Source organism: Sebastes umbrosus, chromosome 3 (assembly GCF_015220745.1).
Source record: "Sebastes umbrosus isolate fSebUmb1 chromosome 3, fSebUmb1.pri, whole genome shotgun sequence".
Lineage (NCBI taxonomy): Eukaryota > Metazoa > Chordata > Actinopteri > Perciformes > Sebastidae > Sebastes > Sebastes umbrosus.
In genome coordinates, this window is record NC_051271.1 from 487,882 (window position 1) to 513,214 (window position 25,333).

At 39.2% G+C, this 25,333-nt stretch overlaps 1 protein-coding gene across 1 annotated transcript; it reads right to left on the reverse strand.

Moving 5' to 3' along the window:
* Positions 1-11,006: 11,006 nt before the first annotated feature.
* On the reverse strand, positions 11,007-24,420 carry LOC119485017 (mitoferrin-2-like). The gene is made up of 4 exons (XM_037764284.1): positions 23,935-24,420; positions 16,064-16,292; positions 15,832-15,888; positions 11,007-15,107 (listed from the first exon to the last, which is right to left on the reverse strand). The coding sequence occupies exons 1-4, from the start codon at positions 24,259-24,261 to the stop codon at positions 14,515-14,517; spliced, it is 1,206 nt and encodes a 401-aa protein (XP_037620212.1). The 5' UTR covers positions 24,262-24,420; the 3' UTR covers positions 11,007-14,514.
* Between the last annotated feature and the right edge of the window lie 913 nt (positions 24,421-25,333).

Consider the following 25,333-nt stretch of genomic DNA (forward strand, 5'->3'; position numbering starts at 1 on the left):
ATATTTTTTTTTCAGACCTTTTTCCGGACATTTTTCAGATCTTTTGTTTCTGACATTTTTCGGAATTTTTTTTCAGACATTTTTCCGATCTTTTTTTTCCGATCTTTTGTTTTGGACATTTTTCAGATATTTTTTTTTCAGACCTTTTTCCGGACATTTTTCAGATATTTCTTTCAGATCTTTTGTTTCTGACATTTTTCGGAATTTTTTTTCAGACATTTTTCCGATCTTTTTTTTCCGATCTTTTGTTTTGGACATTTTCAGATATTCTTTTCAGACTTTTTTTGTCCGACATTTTTCAGATCTTTTTTTTCAGATCTTTTGTTTCGGACATTTTTCAGATCTTTTTTTTCAGATCTTTTGTTTCAGACATTTTTCTGACTTTTTTTTCAGACTTTTTTTGTCCGACATTTTTCAGATCTTTTTTTTCAGATCTTTTGTTTCGGACATTTTTCAGACTTTTTTTTCGGACAATTTTTCAGATCTTTTGTTTCAGATCTTTTGTTTCGGACATTTTTCAGATCTTTTTTTTCAGATCTTTTGTTTCGGAAATTTTTTCAGATCTTTGTTTTCAGATCTTTATTTTCAGACTTTTTTTTCGGACATTTTCAGATATTTTTTTTCGAAGATTTTTCAGATCTTTTGTTCTGGACATTTTTTACAGACTTTTTTTGTCCGACATTTTTCAGATATTTTTTTCAGATCTTTTGTTTCGGACATTTTTCAGACTTTTTTTTCAGACTTTTTTTGTCCGACATTTTTCAGATCTTTTGTTTCGGACATTTTTCAGATCTTTTTTTTTCAGACCTTTTTCCGGACATTTTTCAGATATTTTTTTTCAGATCTTTCATTTCGGACATTTTTCAAACTTTTGTTTTGGAAATTTTTTCAGATCTTCGTTTTCAGATATTTTTTTTCAGACTTTTTTTTCGGACATTTTCAGATATTTTGTTTCGGACATTTTTCAGACTTTGTTTTGAAAATTTTTTCAGATCTTTGTTTTCAGATCTTTTTTTTCAGAATTTTTTTTCAGACATTTTTCAGATCTTTTGTTTCGGACATTTTTCAGATCTTTTGTTCCGGACATTTTTTTCAGACTTTTTTTGTCCGACATTTTTTCAGATCTTTTGTTTCGGACATTTTTCAAACTTTTTTTTCGGACATTTTTCAGATCTTTTTTTTCAGACATTTTAAAATATTTTTTTCAGACTTTTTTTGTCCGATATTTTTCAGATCTTTTTTTTCAGATCTTTTGTTCCACACATTTTTCAGATATTTTTTTTCAGATCTTTTGTTCCAGACATTTTTCAGATATTTTTTTTCAGATCTTTTGTTCAGGAAATTTTTCAGACTTTTTTTTCGGACATTTTTCAGATCTTTTTTTCAGATTTTTTTTTCGTTCATTTTCAGACTTTTTTTCAGACTTTTTTTTCGGACATTTTTCAGACTTTTTTTGTCCGACATTTTTTCAGATCTTTTGTTTCGGACATTTTTCAAACTTTTTTTTCGGACATTTTTCAGATCTTTTTTTTCAGACATTTTAAAATATTTTTTTCAGACTTTTTTTGTCCGATATTTTTCAGATCTTTTTTTTCAGATCTTTTGTTCCAGACATTTTTCAGATATTTTTTTTCAGATCTTTTGTTCCAGACATTTTTCAGATATTTTTTTTCAGATCTTTTGTTCAGGAAATTTTTCAGACTTTTTTTTCGGACATTTTTCAGATCTTTTTTTCAGATTTTTTTTTCGTTCATTTTCAGACTTTTTTTCAGACTTTTTTTTCGGACATTTTTCAGACTTTTTTTTTCAGATCTTTTGTTTCGGACATTTTTCAAACTTTTTTTTCGGACAATATTTCAGGTCTTTTTTTCAGATCTTTTGTTTCAGACATTTTTCAGACTTTTTTTTCAGACTTTTTTTGTCCGACAATTTTCAGATCTTTTTTTCAGACATTTTTCAGATATTTTTTTTTCAGACCTTTTTCCGGACATTTTTCAGATATTTTTTTTCAGATCTTTCGTTTTGGACATTTTTCAAACTTTTGTTTTGGAAATTTTTTCAGATCTTTGTTTTCAGATATTTTTTTCGGACATTTTTCAGATATTTTTTTCAGATCTTTTGTTTCGGACTTTTTTCAGAATTTTTTTTTCAGATATTTTGTTTCAGACATTTTCAGACTTTTTTTTCGGACATTTTTAGATCTTTTTTTTCAGATCTTTTTTTTCAGATCTTTTGTTTCAGACATTTTTCAGATTTTTTTTTCAGACTTTTTTTTCGGACATTTTTCAGATCTTTTTTTTCAGATCTTTTGTTCCGGACATTTTTTTCAGACTTTTTTTTCTGACATTTTTCGGACTTTTTTCAGATATTTTTTTTTAAACTTTTTTTCGAAGATTTTTCAGATCTTTCTTTTCAGATCTTTTGTTTCGGACATTTTTCAGATTTTTTTTCCAGACTTTTTTTGTCCGACATTTTTCAGATTTTTTTTTTCAGACTTTTTTTCATTCATTTTTCAGATGTTTTTTCAGACTTTTTTTTTTGTACATTTTTCAGATCTTTTTTTTCAGATCTTTTGTTTCAGACATTTTCAGACTTTTTTTTTTCGGACATTTTTCAGATCTTTTGTTCCAGATATTTTTTTTAGACTTTGTTTCCGGACATTTTTCAGATATTTTTTTTCAGATCTTTCGTTTTGGACATTTTTCAGACTTTTGTTTCGGAAATTCTTTCAGATCTTTGTTTTCAGATCTTTTTTTTCAAACTTTTTTTTCGGACATTTTTCAGATCTTTTTTTTCAGACTTTTTTTTTGTTCATTTTTCGGGGTTAGGGAAAATTTTTTCAGATCTCTTTTTTCAGATCTTTTGTTTCAGACTTTTTTGTCCGACATTTTTCAGAGGTCACCAGTTTGCATTCAGTTTGTGCATTATCAGCTATCAACCTACGATGTAAAGGTAATTCTTTAGGGTGCAGGCTTCACTCTAACATGATGCTTTAGTTTATTTTGTTTGCCCTTAGTTCCTAGTTTTGTCTGTTTTTGTTGTTATGTATAAAAAATGAGGCATGATAAACACCCCACAAAGTTTGTATCACTGACATGCACATGCTTCTTAATAAAAATATTTGAAACGAACATGATGCTTTAGTTTATGGAGTCTAATAAAAGGAAAATAATCCTGTGTTAATGCTTCTCGTCTCTTCGTGTCACTATGTGGGTTTGGAGGGTGTTTTCTGGCTCGCTCTCTGTTTCTGTCATAACACACATGTTGCTGCAGGAGCTGCAGTATCTGCTGCTGCTGATTGGTCATTAAGGAGCAACACTCCTCCCATCAGAGGAGCATCAATGAGCCGCTCAGGCTGCAGAGCTGAGTACTGACAGGCCCAGACAGGCTGCATCCACACACACACACACACACACACACCCACACACACTCCAGCTTATAGCAGAGAGATCTGACCTTACAGCAGAGGCCCCACAACATGTATATTACACCATTATTACCTCTGCTACTACTAACAATAATCCTACTACCACAGCTGCTATCACTACTACTGTTCATGGCTGGATAACCTGCTCCAAGTGAGCTGCTGGTACCTTATTAACCATAAACATATATACATAAACGCCGCATTGACTCCTGGATTGTACGTCAACGTGGGCGCCATAGTGGACCTGACCAGACCGGCCTGTAACCCTCTACTAGTGAACGGGGGAGCTGCCGTTTCTCTGGATAAAAAGCACTATAACGTCTACATTTCTCAACCGGTTTCAACCAGTCGTTATTATATTAAAGGGTTTATGATCTACGAGGAGGAACGTTAAGTTAACGTTACCATTCTTTTATTCTTTTCCCAAAGATTTTGGTAGAAAAACTGTTAAATACGTCACAGCTTCCGGTTCCTGGATCAGCCGTCTGTCCTTCCATATGGTGGCTTCAATCAATTATTAGGTCATTATTAAAAACTAGTTCTATCATATCACATTTTCCTTTAAGCATTTTACACATCATCAACTGTTCAAGTTAACGTTACGCCACATGGGAGTAGAAATATGCTGCTTTATGTAAATGTATTTATATATTTATTATTGTAAATCAATTAACAACACAAATCAATGACAGATATTGTCCAGAAACCCTCACAGGTACTGCATTTAGCATAAAACAATATGCTCCAATCATAACATGGCAAACTGCAACCTGTGGGCTCTTCTGTGATCTCTGTGGACTCTTCTGTGCTGATCTCTGTGGACTCTTCTGTGATCTCTGTGGACTCTTCTGTGATCTCTGTGGACTCTTCTGTGATCTCTGTGGACTCTTCTGTGATCTCTGTGGACTCTTCTGTGATCTCTGTGGACTCTTCTGTGCTGATCTCTGTGGACTCTTCTGTGATCTCTGTGGACTCTTCTGTGATCTCTGTGGACTCTTCTGTGATCTCTGTGGACTCTTCTGTGCTGATCTCTGTGGGCTCTTCTGTGCTGATCTCTGTGGACTCTTCTGTGCTGATCTCTGTGGACTCTTCTGTGCTGATCTCTGTGGACTCTTCTGTGCTGATCTCTGTGGGCTCTTCTGTGATTTCTGTGGACTCTTCTGTGATCTCTGTGGACTCTTCTGTGCTGATCTCTGTGGGCTCTTCTGTGATTTCTGTGGACTCTTCTGTGATCTCTGTGGACTCTTCTGTGCTGATCTCTGTGGGCTCTTCTGTGATCTCTGTGGACTCTTCTGTGCTGATCTCTGTGGGCTCTTCTGTGATTTCTGTGGACTCTTCTGTGATCTCTGTGGACTCTTCTGTGATCTCTGTGGACTCTTCTGTGCTGATCTCTGTGGACTCTTCTGTGCTGATCTCTGTGGACTCTTCTGTGCTGATCTCTGTGGACTCTTCTGTGCTGATCTCTGTGGGCTCTTCTGTGATTTCTGTGGACTCTTCTGTGATCTCTGTGGACTCTTCTGTGCTGATCTCTGTGGGCTCTTCTGTGATTTCTGTGGACTCTTCTGTGATCTCTGTGGACTCTTCTGTGCTGATCTCTGTGGGCTCTTCTGTGATCTCTGTGGACTCTTCTGTGCTGATCTCTGTGGGCTCTTCTGTGATTTCTGTGGACTCTTCTGTGATCTCTGTGGACTCTTCTGTGCTGATCTCTGTGGACTCTTCTGTGATCTCTGTGGATTCTTCTGTGATCTCTGTGGACTCTTCTGTGCTGATCTCTGTGGACTCTTCTGTGCTGATCTCTGTGGGCTCTTCTGTGATTTCTGTGGACTCTTCTGTGATCTCTGTGGACTCTTCTGTGCTGATCTCTGTGGACTCTTCTGTGATCTCTGTGGATTCTTCTGTGATCTCTGTGGGCTCTTCTGTGCTGATCTCTGTGGACTCTTCTGTGCTGATCTCTGTGGACTCTTCTGTGATCTCTGTGGACTCTTCTGTGATCTCTGTGGACTCTTCTGTGCTGATCTCTGTGGGCTCTTAAATGAGATATCCACCAATTGAAGATTTGACACCTACAGGCTTCAGTGTAAAGTGCTCTTCAGAGGCTGCACAGTGTCTTCTTAGTCAGCTCACACGTAATGCTGGCTGACGTCATTGTAATAGATTTCGCAATGGACGTGGATGTTTGGAAATGTCTTTTTAACTGGTTTCCCGTGTCCTGGGATGGGAGACGGGAGGGAGGCCAGCCAAGAGAACGGCTTCGGCTCGTCCATCAAACCGAGATATCTAAATATTTATCCTGTGATCCACATTTATCCGTTCTCTGGTGCAGCTTTCTGGGTCAAAAACGTTATGTTTCTGGGAAGATACACGAGTCCAGCGTGTTTATCCAGCGCTACCCACAGAGATTTATCCTGAGCTGTCAGGGTTCACAATAACACACATAAATTGTGGTGCGCGTCTCACTAAAAATCATTAGAGTCATTAATTTGAGTTCTGCACCAGCTGGGAAAATCTGGGGCCGGAGGAGTGAACGAGTAACGCTTCCATCAGCAGCTGATAGCCGGGCGCTCTTGAGCAAGGCACTTAACGACTAAGCTGATGAAGTTGATTAACCAACAGGACAGGATCAGGGTTCCACCAGTATGAAGACGCATGTCCACTAATTTAATGTCTTTAATCCTAAGCGGTCTTTGTCTGTGGAGTGTAATCTATCACTGCCGGGGGAAACCCATTGATCAGGGTCGGTGGGTTTCAGGGTGTGTTCCTCTGGAGTGGTCCGACTGTAAAACATCATCAAGCAGCGATGGGGGCACTAACGCTGCCACGATGCTGATCTGAACTATGATTAATGCTGTTTTCACTAATCCTTACAGTCATATGAAGTGGGGTATTGTCTATATTTGTGTGACCTGCAGGCGGAGCGTCACCGATGGAGAGATTAGAAACTCGTCCCACATTTTAACGACAAAGACAAACCATTTATCAAACTAAGAGGACGGCAGGGGAGCGTGTTGCTCCACATATCTCTGTCTTTTCCAGCTAAACACACACACACATATATATACACTCACCTGCCACTTTATTAGGCACACCTGTTCAATTGCTTGTTAACACAAATAGCTAATCATCCAATCACATGGCAGCAACTCAATGCATTACGTCATCTAGACGTGGTGAAGACGACTTGCTGAAGTTCAAACCGAGCATCAGAATGGGGAAGAAAGGGATTTAAGTGACTTTGAACGTGGCATGGTTGTTGGTGCCAGACGGGCTGGTCTGAGTATTAAACTGCTGATCTACTGGGATTTTCACGCACAACCATCTCTAGGGTTTACAGAGAATGGTCCCAACAAGAGAACAGATCCAGTGAGCGGGGGTTGTGTGGACGGAAATGCCTTGTTGATGTCAGAGGTCAGAGGAGAATGGGCAGAGTGGTTGGAGATGATAGAAAGGCAACAGTAACTCAAATAACCACTCGTTACAACCAAGGTATGCAGAATACCATCTCTGAACGCACAACACGTCCAACCTGGAAGCAGATGAAGACCACCCGGTACTAGCAAGGTGTACCTAATAAAGTGGCCGGTGAGTGTATATAGTGTGTGGGTAACTGTGAGAGGGATGTGCAGACGGTGAGTTGAGTTTCTGTCACCTCATTTGTCTTTGTGTTTCATCTGCACACACACGCCTGGTGTTGACCTTGGCTCTGACCAGACCTGCTGCCGTGCGCCCTCCAGACGAGGGCCTGACCTCACTTGCCAAAGACCTTCCTGTCCAACTAAATGGATCGCCTTACGTTTCAGAGCAGCGACGCTGAAAAGGAACAACAGTAGGTGTGGGGGGGGGTAAAGTTAGACGAGATGAAAGACAACATTTTAGCTTGTAGGCCGCGGGGGAATGACAACAAACACGGGCCCGGGAGTGAAACAGGATCTGCAGCAGAGGGAAGGTGGAGGTGCAGCTTTCTGTCAGTCTGCTTGTGTTTCTGTGTGGAGGCCTGTCAGCTCTCAACCAGGAAGCACCTGAGCTTCATCTCTACACAGAACTGCAGTAGCCAGTTTACCTACAGAAGGCCTGAGAGGACACTAAATACATATATTGTAATCTAAACCAAAGCTTTTGAGGTTGCAGCACCACTAATCTTTATGCAAATGTGATACGTCATCATAGTTTTTGTTCATGAAATTAACACATCATCATAAAAGCAGGACTCATTATGAAGGATTGCCCGGAGCAAGTAAAACACCACGTTGGGGCGAGTGAATCTAGCAACTCGATAGCCCGATCGGGCAAGTAGTAAAAAAAGAATTAAACACATAGTATTTTCCAGAGCTGATGATGAAAGTAGATAAGGAGGGAGCCTTCTCGCTTCCTTCTCATCACTGTTAATAGAAGCACGTGCTCAGTACCGATCAGGCACTCACAAGACCAAGCTTATGAGCTGAAGGGCAAGCGAGCATTTCAATTATCCTGGAAACAGGAGTTCAGTTGGGTGGCGTCAGAGGATGTGGGCAAAACTCCAGATTCATTTATATAACGACTAAACAGACCATTAACTTAGGTATTTACAGGACCTCCAGGACTCACACCAGCAGACTGAGGAACAGCTTTTTCCCCCAGGCCATCAGACTTTTAAATCGATATTTCATTCGACACATTCTTACACAAAAATATATTTTATACTGTATATACTGTATATATTCTTAATACATATGTTCTTAATATGCCCTTGTATAAAGTATTTCCTTTTATAATTGTAATGTAAATGTAATATAATTTATTATTTTAATGGAGCTTCCAAACAAAAAGTATTTCACACGTTTGTACCTGTACAACCGGCGTGACAATAAACATCTGGAATCTTGAATCTTGAATTTATTGTTACAGCTAATAAATAAAACAATTTGTATAGCGGCAAGTAAAAATTGACTTTGGGCAAGTAGATTTTCACCCATTTGCCTGATTGGATAAAGAAAAAACACATTAACCCTGAAAAGTAACTAGACATTCTTTGTGATTACAAAATAATTCCTTTTTGAGGTTTTGAATGTGGAGAGTATAACCTGTATTTAGTCGGGAAGTCTTGAGAACTGAGTTCATAAATCTTTTTATTTTTCATAAAACTAATGATTACTTTAATTATTGAATTAAAAAATTAAATTATTTTCATCCATTAATTTATTATTAATTTGGTCTATAAAATAAAAAAAGAAAGTTTAAATTGTTCAGAGCTCAAGATGACGTCTCAAACGTTCCCGTTTTGTCTGAACAGTCCACAAGACATACATACGTGTTGATTTAATCCCTGTTTAATTATATATTAGCATATCATATCATATTATTGTATTTATTGATCCTATGTTTTTGTTTTATATATACAGTATACATTTATATATATAGTTATTTCTGCTGTTTTCATTTCCATTTACTATTGATAAAATTATATAATATATATTATTTTTTACTTTATTATTATTATTATTTTCTTTCTGTTGGTTTCATTTATTTTTTTTGTTTTGTCAGCTTCATTAGTACTGCTAACATATTTATTCTATTTTTTTCTCTGCTGTTTCGTCATTTTTCACTATTACGTAAAATATTAATAGTACTGTGCATGTTATTATTATTGTTATTATTATTATTATTATTAGTGGTAGTATTATTGGATTTATTTAAAACATATACAAACCTACATCCACAGTACACATCAACCAAAATATGTTTTTATTTATTTATTTTTATTTGTATTTTTATCTATTCATTTTCTACCATGAATATTATATCTTGCATTGTTTCTATTCTTTTTTGTAGTCAGCCCTTCACTCACTGATCTTTTGTATTTTGTTTATTTTTATTGATCTGAAGTATTATTATGATAATTATTATTGTTGTTATTTGTCTATTTTTATTTTATTTTATTTTTTATTGAACAGTCCACAAGATATTCAGTTAACAATTATATAAAACAGGGAATCTTCACATTTGCATTTTTGCTTGATCAATACCTTAAACAACCATTAATCAATTATCAATTATCAAAATTGTTGTCAAGTTTTTGCCAATCGATTAATCAAGGTGTTGGTTTATATTATCAAATAATAATTATACTTAGAAAACCTTCTCCCATGTCACCATGTGGGCTTCTGCCTTGAGGGAAAGTTAATATTGTCAATGGCATCAGCTTCTGTAAATCATTATTAAGTTTTATCTTTGTAGAGTTGATCATTATTCCTATTAGTTACCATCTAATAGGTAATAGTTAGAGTTAATAGTTAATGCTGAGATCTGTTCAAAGCAACCAACAGATGTGTCGGTGAGGCTCGTCCCTGAATCAGCGCTCTCTGCTGGTTGGTTGTGACAGCTGCATTAAAGTTGGACTGGCCGTCTTGCAGATGTTGTGGGCTCAACATCTGTAGGAGTGTCTGATCCTACAGTATATATTCATTAATAGGACTGTGGGTTGGACCTCAACACTCTTTTAATACTGACCCAAGTTCATCCAAAGCACCCGTCTGTCAAAAACTGTGAAGTACCGAGAGTTGAGTGTTTCTCGTGATTTGTATATTTTTTTTTTAATTTAAATCCAATTTTTTAGACTGTTTTGTTTTTGAACAGCTGATTGTGTCAACAAAACGTTGAACAAGTTGGAACATTGACGTTTTGTTTTAATTAGAAGAAAGGGTGTTTTATACAGTGAACCATGTTTATACTGGAGGTGACCGGTTTTTAAAAGACCGATATAATAACGAGAAGGAAAAAGGCGATAATAACCTTACTACTTCTGCAGCAGCACAAGCCGTTACTTTTGCACACGCTATTTTAAATAAATGTTTTTTTGTGACTCCATATTTAATCATTAGTTAGAGAATATCCTGAAGTGTGATTTGAAGGATTACATCGTTGGAATAGTTTGAAGAAACATCCGATCTTTGGTTTACCCCTAGTTTATATTATATGTATGATATTGAAAAAGTATAATAGAGGTATTGATTAATTCATTAGTCCATAAAATAAATAAAATTTAAAAAAAAATGTTCATCAGAAAATCCCAAAACCAACGTTGACTGAGCAACAGTAAAAAAAAAATACTTCAAATATTCCAATTATTTTAACAAAAGAAAAGCAGCAAATCGTCACACTTTGAAATCCGGAGTTGGGTAATGTTCGACAAAATAAACTAATTTGTTTTCAGCTTTTAATACTTTCCAAAATGTCTCAACTCAGTTTGCAACCATTGTCATTTCTAACTAGAACCAGGTAAGTGTAAAGGATTGTGTCCTGATTTATAACGAGCTTCTAGCGGAGAGAAATTAATAAACACAATATAAATATCTAGAAGTTAATGACTTAATAAAATCAGTTGAAACTAAAAGGGCAGCCACATGCATCAACCCAATTATTCAGAATTGAAAGTGAAACCAACCCTGGTGATCTGGACTTGAGTGTTAAAATAAAAACTGTCTAATGGATCCACCTTAAATCCCACAAAAAAAGTTCAATATTAAGGAAGGAAGGAAGGAAGGAAGGGAGGAAGGGAGGAAGGGAGGAAGGGAGGAAGGAAAAAGTAAGACAAGTAGACCAAAGCGATTTCTCTCAGCGCTTCGAGAGCCAGCACCAAGAGAAGACCCTGCTTCTGCGAGGAGCTGCCTTAGCGAGTTTATTTACAATTCACAAAATACAGGTGTTGCTCTCAAACAGCATTCAAGCATTTCACATTAGTGTCGTCATCCGACAAACCACAACTTCCTCTCTCTCTATATCGCTCTGTCTTTGGTTTCCCAACCTTGAAACTTGGCGTCACACGAGCAACACTCCTACAATCAGTTTTAAATACTCTTTATGCATTTCATACTTGTATGGTTTGTCCGAATTTAGAATAATCCAGCTTTTCCTTTGCTGTTACCTTCCAGGTGAAGATTCTGTAGACTTTCTACAAACACCTGAATTCTTACAGCACAGTCTTGATAAAACTTTGCAGTTTGATATTTGTATAATTCAACATACAGGTTAGCTTCAAAACGTAGCTGGTTAGAGAGTTTGGGCAGATCTACATATTTGTCCATATTTATTATATATAATATATATTATGTACAATTTAATTTTCTTTTATGGCTTCAGAACACAATATTACACCTCTATATCCGAGGATGTGTGCGTTGGATGTGTGGCGGCTAACTGAAGGCGTGTGTACAAGTAATACTTTATTCTGTGTACTTGTTTTAATGTCAACGTTACTTTTTTGTCCTAAAAATGACAAAGAAGTTGCTGTTAAGTGCTCGGATGCTGTGCGTATTAACAATAATAATAATGAAACTAAACATAAAAGGTGAATACTCATGTTGGTTTGGTTCTGTCCGTAATTCTACATACTGTATATGTATTAAAATAAAAACAAGGATCCTTCGTTTCTAAACACGTTGCTGAGTGAAACAGGAACATTTCAAGTTTATATTTTGTTAACCAAGGACTCAAAATGTTTAAAATTTAAAATGTACCACAGCATGAGAACACCACCACCACCACCACCACTCTAACGGCTAGACCCAGTGACAATCCTTCACATGTGCGTGGTTTAGAAAGCAGCCGGTGCAAAGATACTGAAGCCACAACATGTTACGGTTAAAGTTTCATGTTGTCCTTCAAAGAAATCTGTGATCTGGTGCTAACCAGGAAAAAAAGAGCTACGTTATTTTGCTCAGTGAGGCTGTGATGAGATCAAATCTGGTCAGTCGCTGCTGAGCTCTATGAAATTGATCCAGTCCACTTCCACTCATCCAGTCACTGTAACACACACACACACACACACTCATACATCACATCCACTCAAGTGTTGAATACTTGAGTAGTTTAAATCCTAACTAACCTTCCTTCCTCTGAGTTACTGTATTCTAACTCATCTGATATTGCTGATGGTGTACCCTCCAGCTGTTTCTACATTGTTTAGCAGTGGAGCTGAGCGCCCCCCTGTGGTCAGAAGGTCATATGGTAGTAATACTTTCCAGAAGGGCAACATGTCTTAAAGCGGGGGGGTAGGAAGGATATTTTTGGCATCATTGGACAAAAATTCAATAATAACCTTTCAAGAAACTTTCAGAAATGTAGAACTCCTCTTTAATCTCTTTTCAAGCTTTAGAACATCTAGCCAGCGACGGAAGACTTTGGCCAATCACAGGTCATTTCAGAGAGAGAGAGCGTTCCTATTGGCTGTTCTACAAATACAGATGTGCGTGCACGACCCTTCAGACGGTGAAAGCCTGATTCAACGGCGGAATATCCTGCAGGAGAAGTTGCTATTCTACACCGCAAAGCAACCCCCCCAAAAGAAAAAAAGATGGACTTATCAAAAAGAGTCAGACAATATCGGCGAAGCGTTTCAGAGATGGAGAGAAAACAGTTAGCTAATAGCCTGCTGCTCCCGGCTGCGGCTAGCGCTGTGAGCTAGCCTCACGGCTACGGTAGCTAAAGCAGTAGTTGCCCGGTGAAAGCATCATTTTCTCTCCATCTCTCTAATAGAGAGCCAAAGTCCCGCCCCTTCCGGTGGACCTTATTTCAGAAAAAGTATGAGCGGTAGTCAACGGAGAGATGAATATTTTTGAATTGGTCCATGAATCACACGTCTGATGTTTGTACATTTAAAAGATCATTTTGCAAATCCAGAAAGTCTCAGTTTGTTGTTAAACTGTTGAAGTATCAGACTGTGAAAATACGTCTTTAGAAAGACGACACACCGTAAAGTGTGGTAGTGACGTCTCTCTCTCTGAAGCTACGATGTCTGAGTGTTTCCTGCTGGGATGAACTCACACCAGCAACACGTCTGATCCTTCTTTCTCTACCTGACTGATAAACAGACCAGGAGTCTCTGATAAAACACATCAGGTCAGATAGCGGTTCATCTATGCATGGAACAGAGTTAAGTTAAGTTAGTTAAGGAGCAGCCATGACGGCTACGGTTAGCAGAAGGCTGAACAATTAGCAACACTTTCTCTCCATCTCCGATATCGTCAGAGCCTCCAATCACAGTGTGTCATCGCAAGTTTGCAAAGAAACCAGGACGGTAGTTCTCCTGGAATTGCCGCTATGTGACGGCATCGGGATCACAATCGGGATGATGTTTGAAATGACTAGTACTCGTTACTGTATGAAGCGCGTGCATGTGCCCGTGCTCGTCTGGTGGGAGGGGCTGAGGACAGACAGGAGAGCTGCAGGATGCCGGCTGGATTTTGAAATGCTGGCATTTTTTTTTTTACTTCTCCAGAAACCTGCCTCCCCAGAGGAGTTACCACTTGACTCACAATATGCTGAAAAGGTTCTTGTGAAATTTTTGCCCAATAACACCAAAAACAAACGGCCTCCCCAGCTTTAAGTACTTGAATAGGGATGTCTCTGTACTCAAACACAGTGCATTGTAACTATGAGGTTAAAGTAGGATCTCTAGCCCTTTTCATCCTTTTGGGGGGTATGTATAAAACATGCTACAGTTTCTACACACTTCATTGGAAGTGAACGTAAACACCAGCAAATCAACGCTCAAAGTCGGCTCTTTAACCTCAGAGTCATTGTTTTCTTTAATCCAATGTGCTTGAGTTCAGGGCCAAAACTAAACTGTCTCAACACTAACAAGAGGAAGGAGAGGAAGTGAGCAATTCTTTGTTCAAAAGGCCAAATTCAACTTTGCTTTTACTGTGTTACTGTGCGTTACCAGGCTCCATGAATAGTAAGCTTTTTCACAGCCAACACAGACAGTTTGTCAAGTTGAACACTAAAATGAAAAATAGTTAAAGCGTCAGGTTATAGTTGGGCGAGTTTAGAGAACTTCCTGTCAGTTAATTCAAGGCCCTTTTCTTACCGATGGGTACTGATGGACATTTCGTCATCTCCTCATCTAATAATGAAATACTCATGACCTGTCCTCACCTGCTAGGAAACAGATCAGGACGTGCTTCATACATCTCCGGAAACTAAATTACATTTTGCTCAAAGAATCTTAAATTCTGGAGCTCTTGAAACCTTCAGATGTTTGGTGATCAATACGGATAACCGTGATCATTAAACCTTTGTGTTGATATCTGATACCTAATCCTACAGCCGGGTGTTTATTTGTCGCCGTCCCGATCTCCACGCAGCCGTCTCTCATGCTGCCGCTTGGTGATGATGTATTTGAAGAACTCGTAGACGGACCAGCTGATGGCCGTGGAGGGCATCTGGTAGATGATCCGGGCTTGGACGCCTTTGAAGAAGGCCGGCACGCCACCCATCCTGTAAACCGTCCGAAAAGCCTCGCCAAGACCGGAGATGTAGCGGCTGCCGGTGGCCGACGCGGCGGCCGCTCCGACGGCTCCGGCTGCCGTCGCGGACTCGGCCTGGATCACATGTATGGCCTGAGCCTCCTGCGTGTTGAGGAGGGTCTTGCAGACGTCGAGGGGAGTGGTGGCAGCGGCGGCCAGGGCTCCGGCCAGCGCGCCCGACACGACGTGGGAGGAAGGGTTGTACTGTCTGTGGGGGTTGAGGAGCTCCTGGAGGTACTCGTAGGTCATGAAGTGGAGCGCCTGGAAGGGCACGTTCATGGTCAGCTGGGTGGTGTAACTGCGGTAGAAAGCGGCCGGGCCGTCGTGCCTCAACAAAGACCCCATACAGTGAAGCACGCCTCGGTACGGAGAGTTGAACATCTGCATTCGCTGTTTCACAACTGAAGGGAGAAAAGAGGGGAAGGAGAGGAGATTAGGAGGGAAAACAACAAGTATATACTTTACAATGTAAAGTATATACTTGTGTAAAGTTTACACCATTCCACAAACAAACAGGGAACTGAAAAGAGGAACTGGGAGGAAGGCAGGAACACTAGAAAAGGAAAAAGGAAGTGTAACCAAACTGATTTTGAAAAATATCTCTAATTGTCACCAATCCTGTGCATCCCTAGAAAACATGATATGACCAGGGATGTGCTCTAAAAGGGTTAAAATGGCATTTTTCAATTCATCTCAACTTTAACTTAAAAACAAGTAGAATCAGAAAAATCTCATCAGAAAAATGACCTTTATCATGAAATAAGAGCTGAGAAGATTCATGTTGAATGTTTTTTTGTCTGTAAATCTTTCACTCTGAATATAAACATAATGATGATATATACTAACACATAGAAAAAAACATCAACTATTAAATAAATACATATTTCATAGTAACTATGTGACTATTAGACTGCTGCAGTGGCATTTGGGTTTAGGGCTGAGTCTGGAGCTCCACCAAGTGTCCTGATGGTAGAATAACACCATCAGAGGGATTTCCTATGAGGGTCTTTGAAGGACAACTTCTATAAATAGACCAACAGGAAGTCTTCACAGTGCAGAATATACCACGTGTGTGTTTGTGTGGGTCAGGTGAGCTGACATAAGTAAAGACGGGGGGGTTTTTACCTTCGGCTGGGTTCATGACGGCGTCGTGCAGCACTGTGGCCATGCAGCCCGCCGCTCCTGCAGAACAGAGGAAACAGAGAAGAGGAAGTTAAAGCCTCAACCACAACAACCTCCAAGCAAGCGCCTTAAAAGGAGTTGTTAAATGTTATTTTAGAAAAGTGAGGACGTAACGGTAAATTTGACCATGACTGAAACGTTTCATTCTGTGTGTGTCTGCCGGTAGGCATCGTACCATTTGCAAAGTGGCTGTTGGCTCCAGGGTGAATGGCGTCACTGAGCGAGAACTTGATCTTCTCGTAGCACGCAAAGTAGAGAGCGTGGGCGGGCCCCGCCCCCACCGCCAGCACATTCACACCTCTGATCGGCCGCCACACGCCCTCCGTCCGCACAATCTGCCGCAGGGCGTCCATCACATTCCTGTAGCGCGCTCCTGGCTCAGGGTGCAGGCTCTGCATGCGGGTCTGGTGAGAGAGGAACAGACGCACACACGTTAATAAATCAGATATTAAGTCTAATTGTTTTTCATAAAGAATCTGCTGAGTCATAATTCCTAACTTTACAGAACTAGAGAATTCTTTTGAGATAAATATCTGATGTTCTTACAAAGATTTACAATGAGAACAGAACAATTTGCATTTCAAACATCAGTCGTTCAAAGTTCAGGATGTCAACTGTCCTGATAATACTTGAACAACGCCGTCTCCTCTTTTTTTGTGTGATTAGAAACACCCATTGAATTGTACTTATCTTAATATATAAGCAATTTATTGTTTTAATAAAGATTTCTGCTGATCCTCAGTGGAAGCCCTTATCAGTTATGTGTTTCTGTAATTTGTTACACTTGTTTTAACATCAGTTTTTCTTAGTGTGGCCTAACTGTATTTTGCAGTGCTTTATATTTATTCAATTACTTTATTCTGTTAGAAGTAAAACACTTCCACATTTGAAAGGCACATTCAACTGATGTCATAAGTGTCAAGAACATCTTGGGTAACAACATTTGGGAGAAGTGAAACCTAGACTACGTCAGATCCAGCTCTGTGGTGGGATCCAAATGATCCTGAATTTTGGGATCAATTTGATCCAGATTTCTGCCTCAAATTTTGAAACACCCAAATGCAGCATTTTGTCCAGATTAAAGGAAGAATTGGATAACCAAATCTGGATCCAAATCTTCAGGATCAGAAATCTTTGGATCTGCTTTGAAATACCCAGTTTTCAGATCAGAATTTAATCCAATCCGACCGCTATAATCCTGTGAGGTAATTTTTGAAATACCGGCCCCAGATGATTGATCATGTATGAGCAAAGTGCAAAAAAACTGAAGACAAAACCAGCTTGGATGACCAACACAGGCAGCAGTTTCACCACACACACTAGATTGTGTTTCTGAAAGTCTCTCTGAAAGTCTGTCGACTAGAAATCACACCAACTTCCCCTTATGTTCATTTAAAGTGTTGAAAAGAAACGACTGCAGTCAAAGTCGGCAACCACAAACCACAGAGCGGTGCACGCAGCCAGGAAGTGGTACTAAATAAAACACTCAGCCCACCACTTGCATTGCTCAGATAAGCAGCACTGTTTGCTCAGGAACGTCAGTGAATCTGTGCATGTGTGAATAAAGCCACTGAATACTGGCACAATAAAGAAAATAAATTCCAAAGCTCCCAAGCAAGATGGTGCAATCTTCAAACTTTTCATAACATGCAATAAGTGACTTTCCCCGTCCTCCACCCTCCCCTCATGGGTACATATTTACAGGAGAGGAGGGAGCACGGCTGCCTCCTAGAGGCTTACATGGACATTCCCGCTCTCTGCTTCTGGGAAATGGAAACTCACAAGGAATGTGCCCAGTCATCCACGATGTGAGCAGTGTATTCAAGTCTGGTGGGGCTTTTTTTTGTCTTTTTTTTTTTAGTTTTTGGAGCACAAAGCGGTGCAATTGCTTAATCCAAGACTGAGAAAGAGTCTGATAAGTTCTACCAAAAACAGAATCAGGTGTCAGTGAACAAAAGACAATGTAGAAAGCTTTGTGTTCATGTCACTTTTTTCACATCGTAGCTTGACGTGTATTACGAATCTGGGGAAGTACAGCAGTTAAAGCTTGCAGGCAAACAAGACAACTGGTGCTATTTTAAAGCTGCATTTGTCAACTCCTGACGACCTCAGTCATGCAAACAGCAGCTATGGAGTCATTGACTCACTCGTGTGACATATGCTATTATCAATTACTAATTGCTTAGGGGAAGAGAAGGAGGCCATGCAAAATATATGTATTTAACACTTTAACTACAAGATCTGAAGAAGATTTATCTTCATCTTTGGTAGCTGTAGTGATTTTTGTGCTTTCAAAATGTACTATGCATTGTAATCTTGTGGTGTATTAATATTTCAACCTTCAGGACAACAGACACAAACCTCTGGGACTAAAACAAGGATTTCTGAGGGACTAATGTTCAACCTGGCAGCTACAGCTGGCTCGGACCTACAGCAGCTTAGTCACAAAAGATCCTTGATTTGATAGGATGACAAAGGAGATAATACTGGTAACATTTACCATCCATCCATCCATCCATCCATGCCTCTGCAGTCAAGTTGGTAGAGCAAATCTACTAAGTGAAATAACAGATTTCATTCCTTGGGTGCCTGGCATTACAAGGACAGTACGAATGTTTTATTTTTATCTTTATGCCACAAGCGCGTCTCACTGGGAAGGTTTTCCTTTAGTTACCAGACAACATGGTGCTCTTTCTTTTTGTGCAGTCTGAGAAAAAAACATCCACATAGTGAGACAAGAAATCTCAAAATACAGTTTGTGTTTTATAATACAGCCACATTATGTTGTGCTTTCCTTACTGTTAACCAGACTGTTACAGGAAGCAACAGACATTTCTACAAGGAAATAAATCTCTGACATTTATGTGTCTTTACAGACGTCATCGTCACGTCAATGTCCTCGAGTTCTGTGTTGTTGTTAGCAGGGAAACCAATCAAGTTTAAAACAAATAAGTCTGTATTTTCTATTTTCTATTTCTGATGAAATCATATTTTTGTCCTGTCTAGTAATGTTTGGCAGATTAGTATTTAGTAAGTGGTGCACCACAGGCCATTGATAGAAACATTGGTGTTTGTCTACACTATTAAAAAGGACATCTTGTTGTTTGGTTTTTATTGTTTTTGCCAGGCAACACTACCCTGGAAGAAGTTATTTAGACAGTGTGGATGTTTGACTCAAATGGAAAAAAGGGGATTTATGGATACCCTTGCCTCGGCAAGGCACTTAACTCTCAATTTCTCCTGACGACCAACAGAAAAGAAAGTCCACTCCACTGATTTTACACATCAAACTATGTTTACAGGTCTTGGGGAGTAGGCTACATATATAAAGTATTTTGTGGCTCCAGTAGAAGCTGCATGAATAAATTAAATGATAAAGTTAGAAAATGAAAAAACATCTGGAGTTAGGCTGCATCCACACTAATACATATTTGTTTTAAAATGAAAACGATCTCCGTCCAGACGAGCGTTTTAGGGACGTTTCAAAATGAATCTCCGTTCATAGTACCACGCCTGAAAACACATATCACATGACCATTCAGGTACACTGCGCATGTGCGTGCCGGTGTAAACAGTAAGCGGTACGCAGTTGGTTGTTCAGTTGCAGAAAATACTACAAAAGAAGAACAGCAATGGTGAAAAGTAAGACCAGAGATTTCTTTGCTTGAACCGACGACGAGGTGGAGCAGTTACTGAAAGTAACACACGAGTATAAGGCGTTCAACGCGGAGGAAACCACAACAGATGTCGTTTGTTGTTGTCGTTTGTAGTCCCTAGTATAACACCCCGGATCTCCAACTTAACTTAACACCAGCTGAAACTCCTTTTGCTAACAGTAAGTGGTTGAAGATCTCACTGTAGTGATGGAGAAGTGTTCTCATGGTGCTGTCAGTATACATTGACACTGTTTGGTCAGAAGTGAAACAGGATTAAAAATTACAACCAGAAGAGAACAGCATTGCTTAGCCCTTGGTTTTAAGTTACTTTGAAAACGTCCTCCGAGCAACGAGGAAACAGAATCTGAAAATAGTGGAGGGAATCAACTACTAGATAAAGATGTTGGCCAACCTGCTGGGCAGCAACAAGGAACTAAGATTGTGACGACAGAGAAATCTTGGGATGGAGGAAGTTGCCCACAAAGCATTACTGTAATTAAAATAAACTGGCTTCCTTACGCGAAAAGATTTTCACGTCAAACTTTTGTAATGCACTTCCTCCTACTGTGTGGCTGAAACAGGCAGCGACAGTCTGGACTGAAAGAGTAACAGAAAAAAAGTCAAGGAAAAAAAGATCTTTCACCTCTTCTCTTACGTTAGGATCACATTTCTTACTTACACTCACCGGTCACTTTATTAGGCACACCTGTTCAATTGCTTGTTAACACAACTAGCTAATCAGCCAATCACATGGCAGCAACTCAATGCATTACGTCATCTAGACGTGGTGAAGACGACTTGCTGAAGTTCAAACCGAGCATCAGAATGGGGAAGAAAGGGATTTAAGTGACTTTGAATGTGGCATGGTTGTTGGTGCCAGACGGGCTGGTCTGAGTATTAAACTGCTGATCTACTGGGATTTTCACGCACAACCATCTCTAGGGTTTACAGAGAATGGTCCCAACAAGAGAACATATCCAGTGAACGGGGGGTTGTGTGGACGAAAATGCCTTGTTGATGTCAGAGGTCAGAGGAGAATGGGCAGAGTGGTTGGAGATGATAGAAAGGCAACAGTAACTCCAATAACCACTCGTTACAACCAAGGTATGCAGAATATCATCTCTGAACGCACAACACGTCCAACCTTGAAGCAGATGAAGACCACCCGGTACTAGCACCGGCCACTTTATTAGGTACACTGTGTACCTAATAAAGTGGCCGGTGAGTGTATGTACTAATTTAGCTCAGGTTCATGGTGTTCCTTTACAAGACAAACAACAAAACTAAACCATGCAGGTTTTTGTTGTACAGAGATTTCACAACCTGAGATCCTGCCAGGAGGACGTGTACTTCACTTGAATTTTAGGTTTAATCGTGCTTCATTTTTTGTCCAGTGCTTTCTATAAATGAGGAACTCATGTCAGCATTTGGTGTTTGGCAAGCTGTTTTAACATTCTTGAAAATCCACAATAACAATTCACATTTATACCGGTGCATTTTGAGAAGTCATAATCACCATGTGAGCATTTAAAATGACAATATGTCTATCGTAACATGACAAGTAACATAAATTCAATATATATATATTTTTACTCACACTGCTGTTATTCAAAACAGTATTAGAGGGTTATGTAGCTCACACATTGTGAATGAGAATTAGAAATAACTATAATTCTGTCCTAGTGAGTCGATATAATACTTTCAGACATCTGAGAACACCACAATCTGCTGTGCATGATGTGACTGATGCAACAGTTTGCAATGGAAACTGCTCTTACTCAAGGATTATGCAGGTTCGAGGTGGTTTTGCTATGAATTGGAGGAACTAATCATCCAGGAATTTGTAGTGAACAAGAGCTTGTTTTATTGATTATAGCTCAGGGAAACCACTGGTACCACAAACGGTTTGCTTTTGAGCTCTTTGTGTTGTATCAGAAGATGAAGAACAGTCTGGATAAAGAGCACGTATGTCCGAACATAAAGAATAACCAGTTGTAGACAGTAAGACTAACTCGCATATGGTCTTGATGTCTATGATGAAAAGGGGGTTACAGTGTCAGTCCAACTGCTTTTCAGAAAAGACTTTGGTGTTGAGGTATGTTTTGGAATCAAGTAGCTGAATCAGCGTGAAGGTCTGATGTGAGTTAACTTTCCAAGGAATGAGTGAGTCGAGTGAGTTAGCGGTAGTTTGGCTCATGTTCAGACACAATAAATGTTCCTCATTTGACAGAGAATCTGTGTTGCAATTGCAAACTAAAAACTAATACTGCAGAGTCTTATGCTTATATTCATAGTATAATGTTTACACAAATAGTGTACAGATAATTGATGTTCTTTTCCGGTTTGTACAACAGGAAATAAACATAAACCAATACACATAAGCAAATCTTTTTCAACAATATTTTTGTTTTGTTTTCCTGTTCTCACCACCATCTAACAATTGGTTTTAATTTCTTCCACTTGTATATAGCGCCTCGATTTATTTCTGTTGCGCACTGCATTGTGGAACAATGGTGTCCTTCAAACCACGCGCTAAATAAAGTGAATTTAGTATGCATAACAACATCTTTGAATGTAAAAGTCTCTTTTCAAGTGTAAGCATGCTACATACTCTTGGTTGGAAATAGTAAGTAATGTGTAACTCGAACACAGCGAGAGTAACACAGAGCACAGAGAGGTTGGGGTCAAATTTCAGAGATGTGTTTGAGAGGGACCCCACATGCACATTTGTCATATTATGTAACACGGAAATTGCAGTTAGGTAGTAAAACAGGTTTACTACTAGTCTGAATGCAGGCACATTAAAATTAACAGGATTAATACTGAATCTGTGTCCACTCCACTGTCGATATGGTTATTTTATTACATTAACGTGGACTGATATGGTTGAGTAATCATAAAACTATCCAGTTATGTAATCTATATTAGTTTACAGTAAATACACACACTCAAAGATGACTGATTGGTAGGACAACTGTGGCCAAACCAAGGTGTGCGTTATTTCCAAGAGTTCATCAATCCTCTCGACCGTTGACCTGTGACTGATGACCCACCTGTGTTAATCATTTACTACCTCTATCTCTTCACGATGGACTTTCTACATGATCTCCTCTGACAGCTTTCCGATATACATGTAGTATTCATCTTTGATTAAATAACCTATGCTAATTTTTGCTAAATCCTTGTTATTTCAGCCTATGATTCCCATCAAACAATAAATCTGTGCAATATTAATACACTGAATGTGAAAGACATTTGTCTGTGCAATATATCCTTGATGAAATATACACCTCAAGTGCAACTACCTTTGTTTACATTGTATTTCTTATATCTACCCTACCTCCTATTTTATAAGTGCAATTACCTCTGTTTACATTACATCTATTTTATATTTTATACCTCTAGTGTAACACTTCTGTTTATATTTATTTATCACATCTACTCTACCTGTTTTATTTGCTTTATAACTGTGTGTGTGTTTTACCTGTTGTATGTTTTATCTGCCTCGTTTAGTCTTGTCAAGTATTTGTTTTAAAGCACTGACCAGAAGTGGCAACTGGGAATCTCGTTGTATTTAATACGATGACAATAAAGCTTTCTATTCTATTCTATTCTATTCTATTCTATCAAGTAGCATCATTTGACTAAAAGGTACATCGACTAGTGTTTAGTTTGGGATTAACAGCAATAACAATGTCCCTCTCAGACTGAAGTGACAGGTGGCTATACATCCAACTGAATTAGAACTGTGAAAAGATTCAAGTCAGATTTATCATTCCACTTGATAGCAGAAAGCAAACAGTCGGTTAAGGATGTGTCCGATAATGGAAACATGCTAATAGCTACTAGCTACATGTAGCATGCTAGATAGCATGCTACATGTAGCCTACTAGCTACATGAGAGAAGACTCAACTGTCAGTTTGTTGTTACATAAAAAAAAATATAGATATATATATATATATATATATATATGAATGCTGAACTGCAGGTAAACACACGCACTTGTGTTATGAGATTCACTTTGACCACCTTGTGTTGCATTACTTCCTGTTTGGGTTATATGTTAGTTAACTGACCTCTGCTAGCATATAGCATGTAGCCTGTTAGCCTGTTAGCATGTAGCCTGTTAGCCTGTTAGCATGGTTAGCACTGTTAGCCTGTTAGCATGTAGCCTGTTAGCCTGTAGCCTGTTAGCCTGTTAGCATGTAGCCTGTTAGCCTGTTAGCCTGTAGCCTGTTAGCATGGTTAGCACTGTTAGCCTGCCTACTCTGGGTTCAACGTTAACCCACCGGTGGCTGCGTCCCCGGGGACATCAACACAGCAGTATGTCTGTGTGTGTGTGTGTCTGTGTGTGCGTGTGTGTGTGTATCTGTGTGTGTGCGTTACTACCTTGACGCAGTCGACCGGGTACATGAGGCAGTGCTCCATGATTCCCGCTACAGATCCAGCCAGCATGTGAGTGCTGGTAGCGGCTCCCTGAGGCAGACCCTCATAGTCCGCTTCCTGCTCCAAGGAGGAGGAGGTCAAGCTGTCCGGAGCTGCTCGGTGCTTCACCGGAGAGGAGAAGTCCTGTTCCGCTGAGAGAGAGCCGGTGAACCCCCCCGAGGTGTCCAGCATCCTGCCGCCCAGCCAGCGGAGCTCTGCTCCGGCTGCAGCGCCTGATACCCGGCTGTCCACTACCGCTGTCTCCATGGAAACGAACCCGTCCGCTTCCATCCAGCTGAGACAGAGGTTAGTCCGTAGAGTGTGATCAGATGGACGACTCCCGAGACCCGGCTGCTGGTGCAGTCCTCCCGGCAGTTCACTGGGTGTCCCGGCCGGCAGCTTGACAGGATTGGCGGGTCGCTATTGCTGCGCGGCAGCTGGAGACAGTCCGGGAACCGGGACGGACCTCGGTGGGTTTGACAGTAGAGTCACGCTGGAAGCTGAAGCTGATTGGACAAGCTGACTGTCAATCACTGACAGTTCCCTCTGATTGGTCAATTCTGTCTCGTAATGAGGCGGGCGAATAAAGTGGGCGGAGACTCAGCGTCAGTGGGCGTTGACCATTTTGTAACAGCAGGAGGTCACATGTGACGTCACATGTCTGTACGGGAAGTGATTTAAACAGGACCGTGAACAGGAACTGGTCTTTTTTATTATTATCTACTTATTTATTTATTTATTTTTATTGTGTGTGTTTTTTTTTCTATTATTTTATGTTGGTTTTGTTTCATTTCTGTTCTCATTTTATGTTTGTCACAGCTCTTTGTTTATGTTGTCGCAATGCTTCTTTTGTATGTAAATGTTTTTAATGTTTTCTGCTGTTATTATGTATACTGTAATTTTGAAAGAAAAAAAGAAAAAAATACATATAATAATAAGAAATAAATTTGTTGAAAAAAAAGGACCGTGAACAGGACGTCCCACAGATGAATGAATTTACAACCAGTACAATAAACCAGTAAAATCATTACAATAACAAAGTTATTGTTCTCAAAGATGAGCAAATAACACAATAGTTGGGGTCGGATGATTTTCTAGTAATATAAAGAGATCTTTGGCATATTTGGATTTCATTAATTGCAGGGACTTAATATAGAGTTGAGTTTCATTATATATTCTTATATATTTAAGAATTTTGCCTTATGAATAAGGAATTTGGCTGAAATGACTCAAACATTAATCATTAGGTCCATTTTTTTTGTCTTCAAATAAAACACCAAAAATAATACTATTATTATCCTTGCTCTCAAAGCCAAATCTTAACCTTAAAAATTCACTGGAGGGGTAAAATCTATTCATTATT

What these genes read in the sequence shown, in the direction of transcription:
- LOC119485017 (XM_037764284.1), bottom strand. Translation starts at nt 24,261, where the DNA reads ATGGAAGCGGACGGGTTCGTTTCCATGGAGACAGCGGTAGTGGACAGC. An exon ending in ACCCGGTCGACTGCGTCAAG is followed by an intron (nt 16,293 to 23,934) that starts GTAGTAACGCAC and finishes CTCTCTCACCAG; the next exon opens with ACCCGCATGCAGAGCCTGCA. An exon ending in CAACAGCCACTTTGCAAATG is followed by an intron (nt 15,889 to 16,063) that starts GTACGATGCCTA and finishes TCTGTTCTGCAG; the next exon opens with GAGCGGCGGGCTGCATGGCC.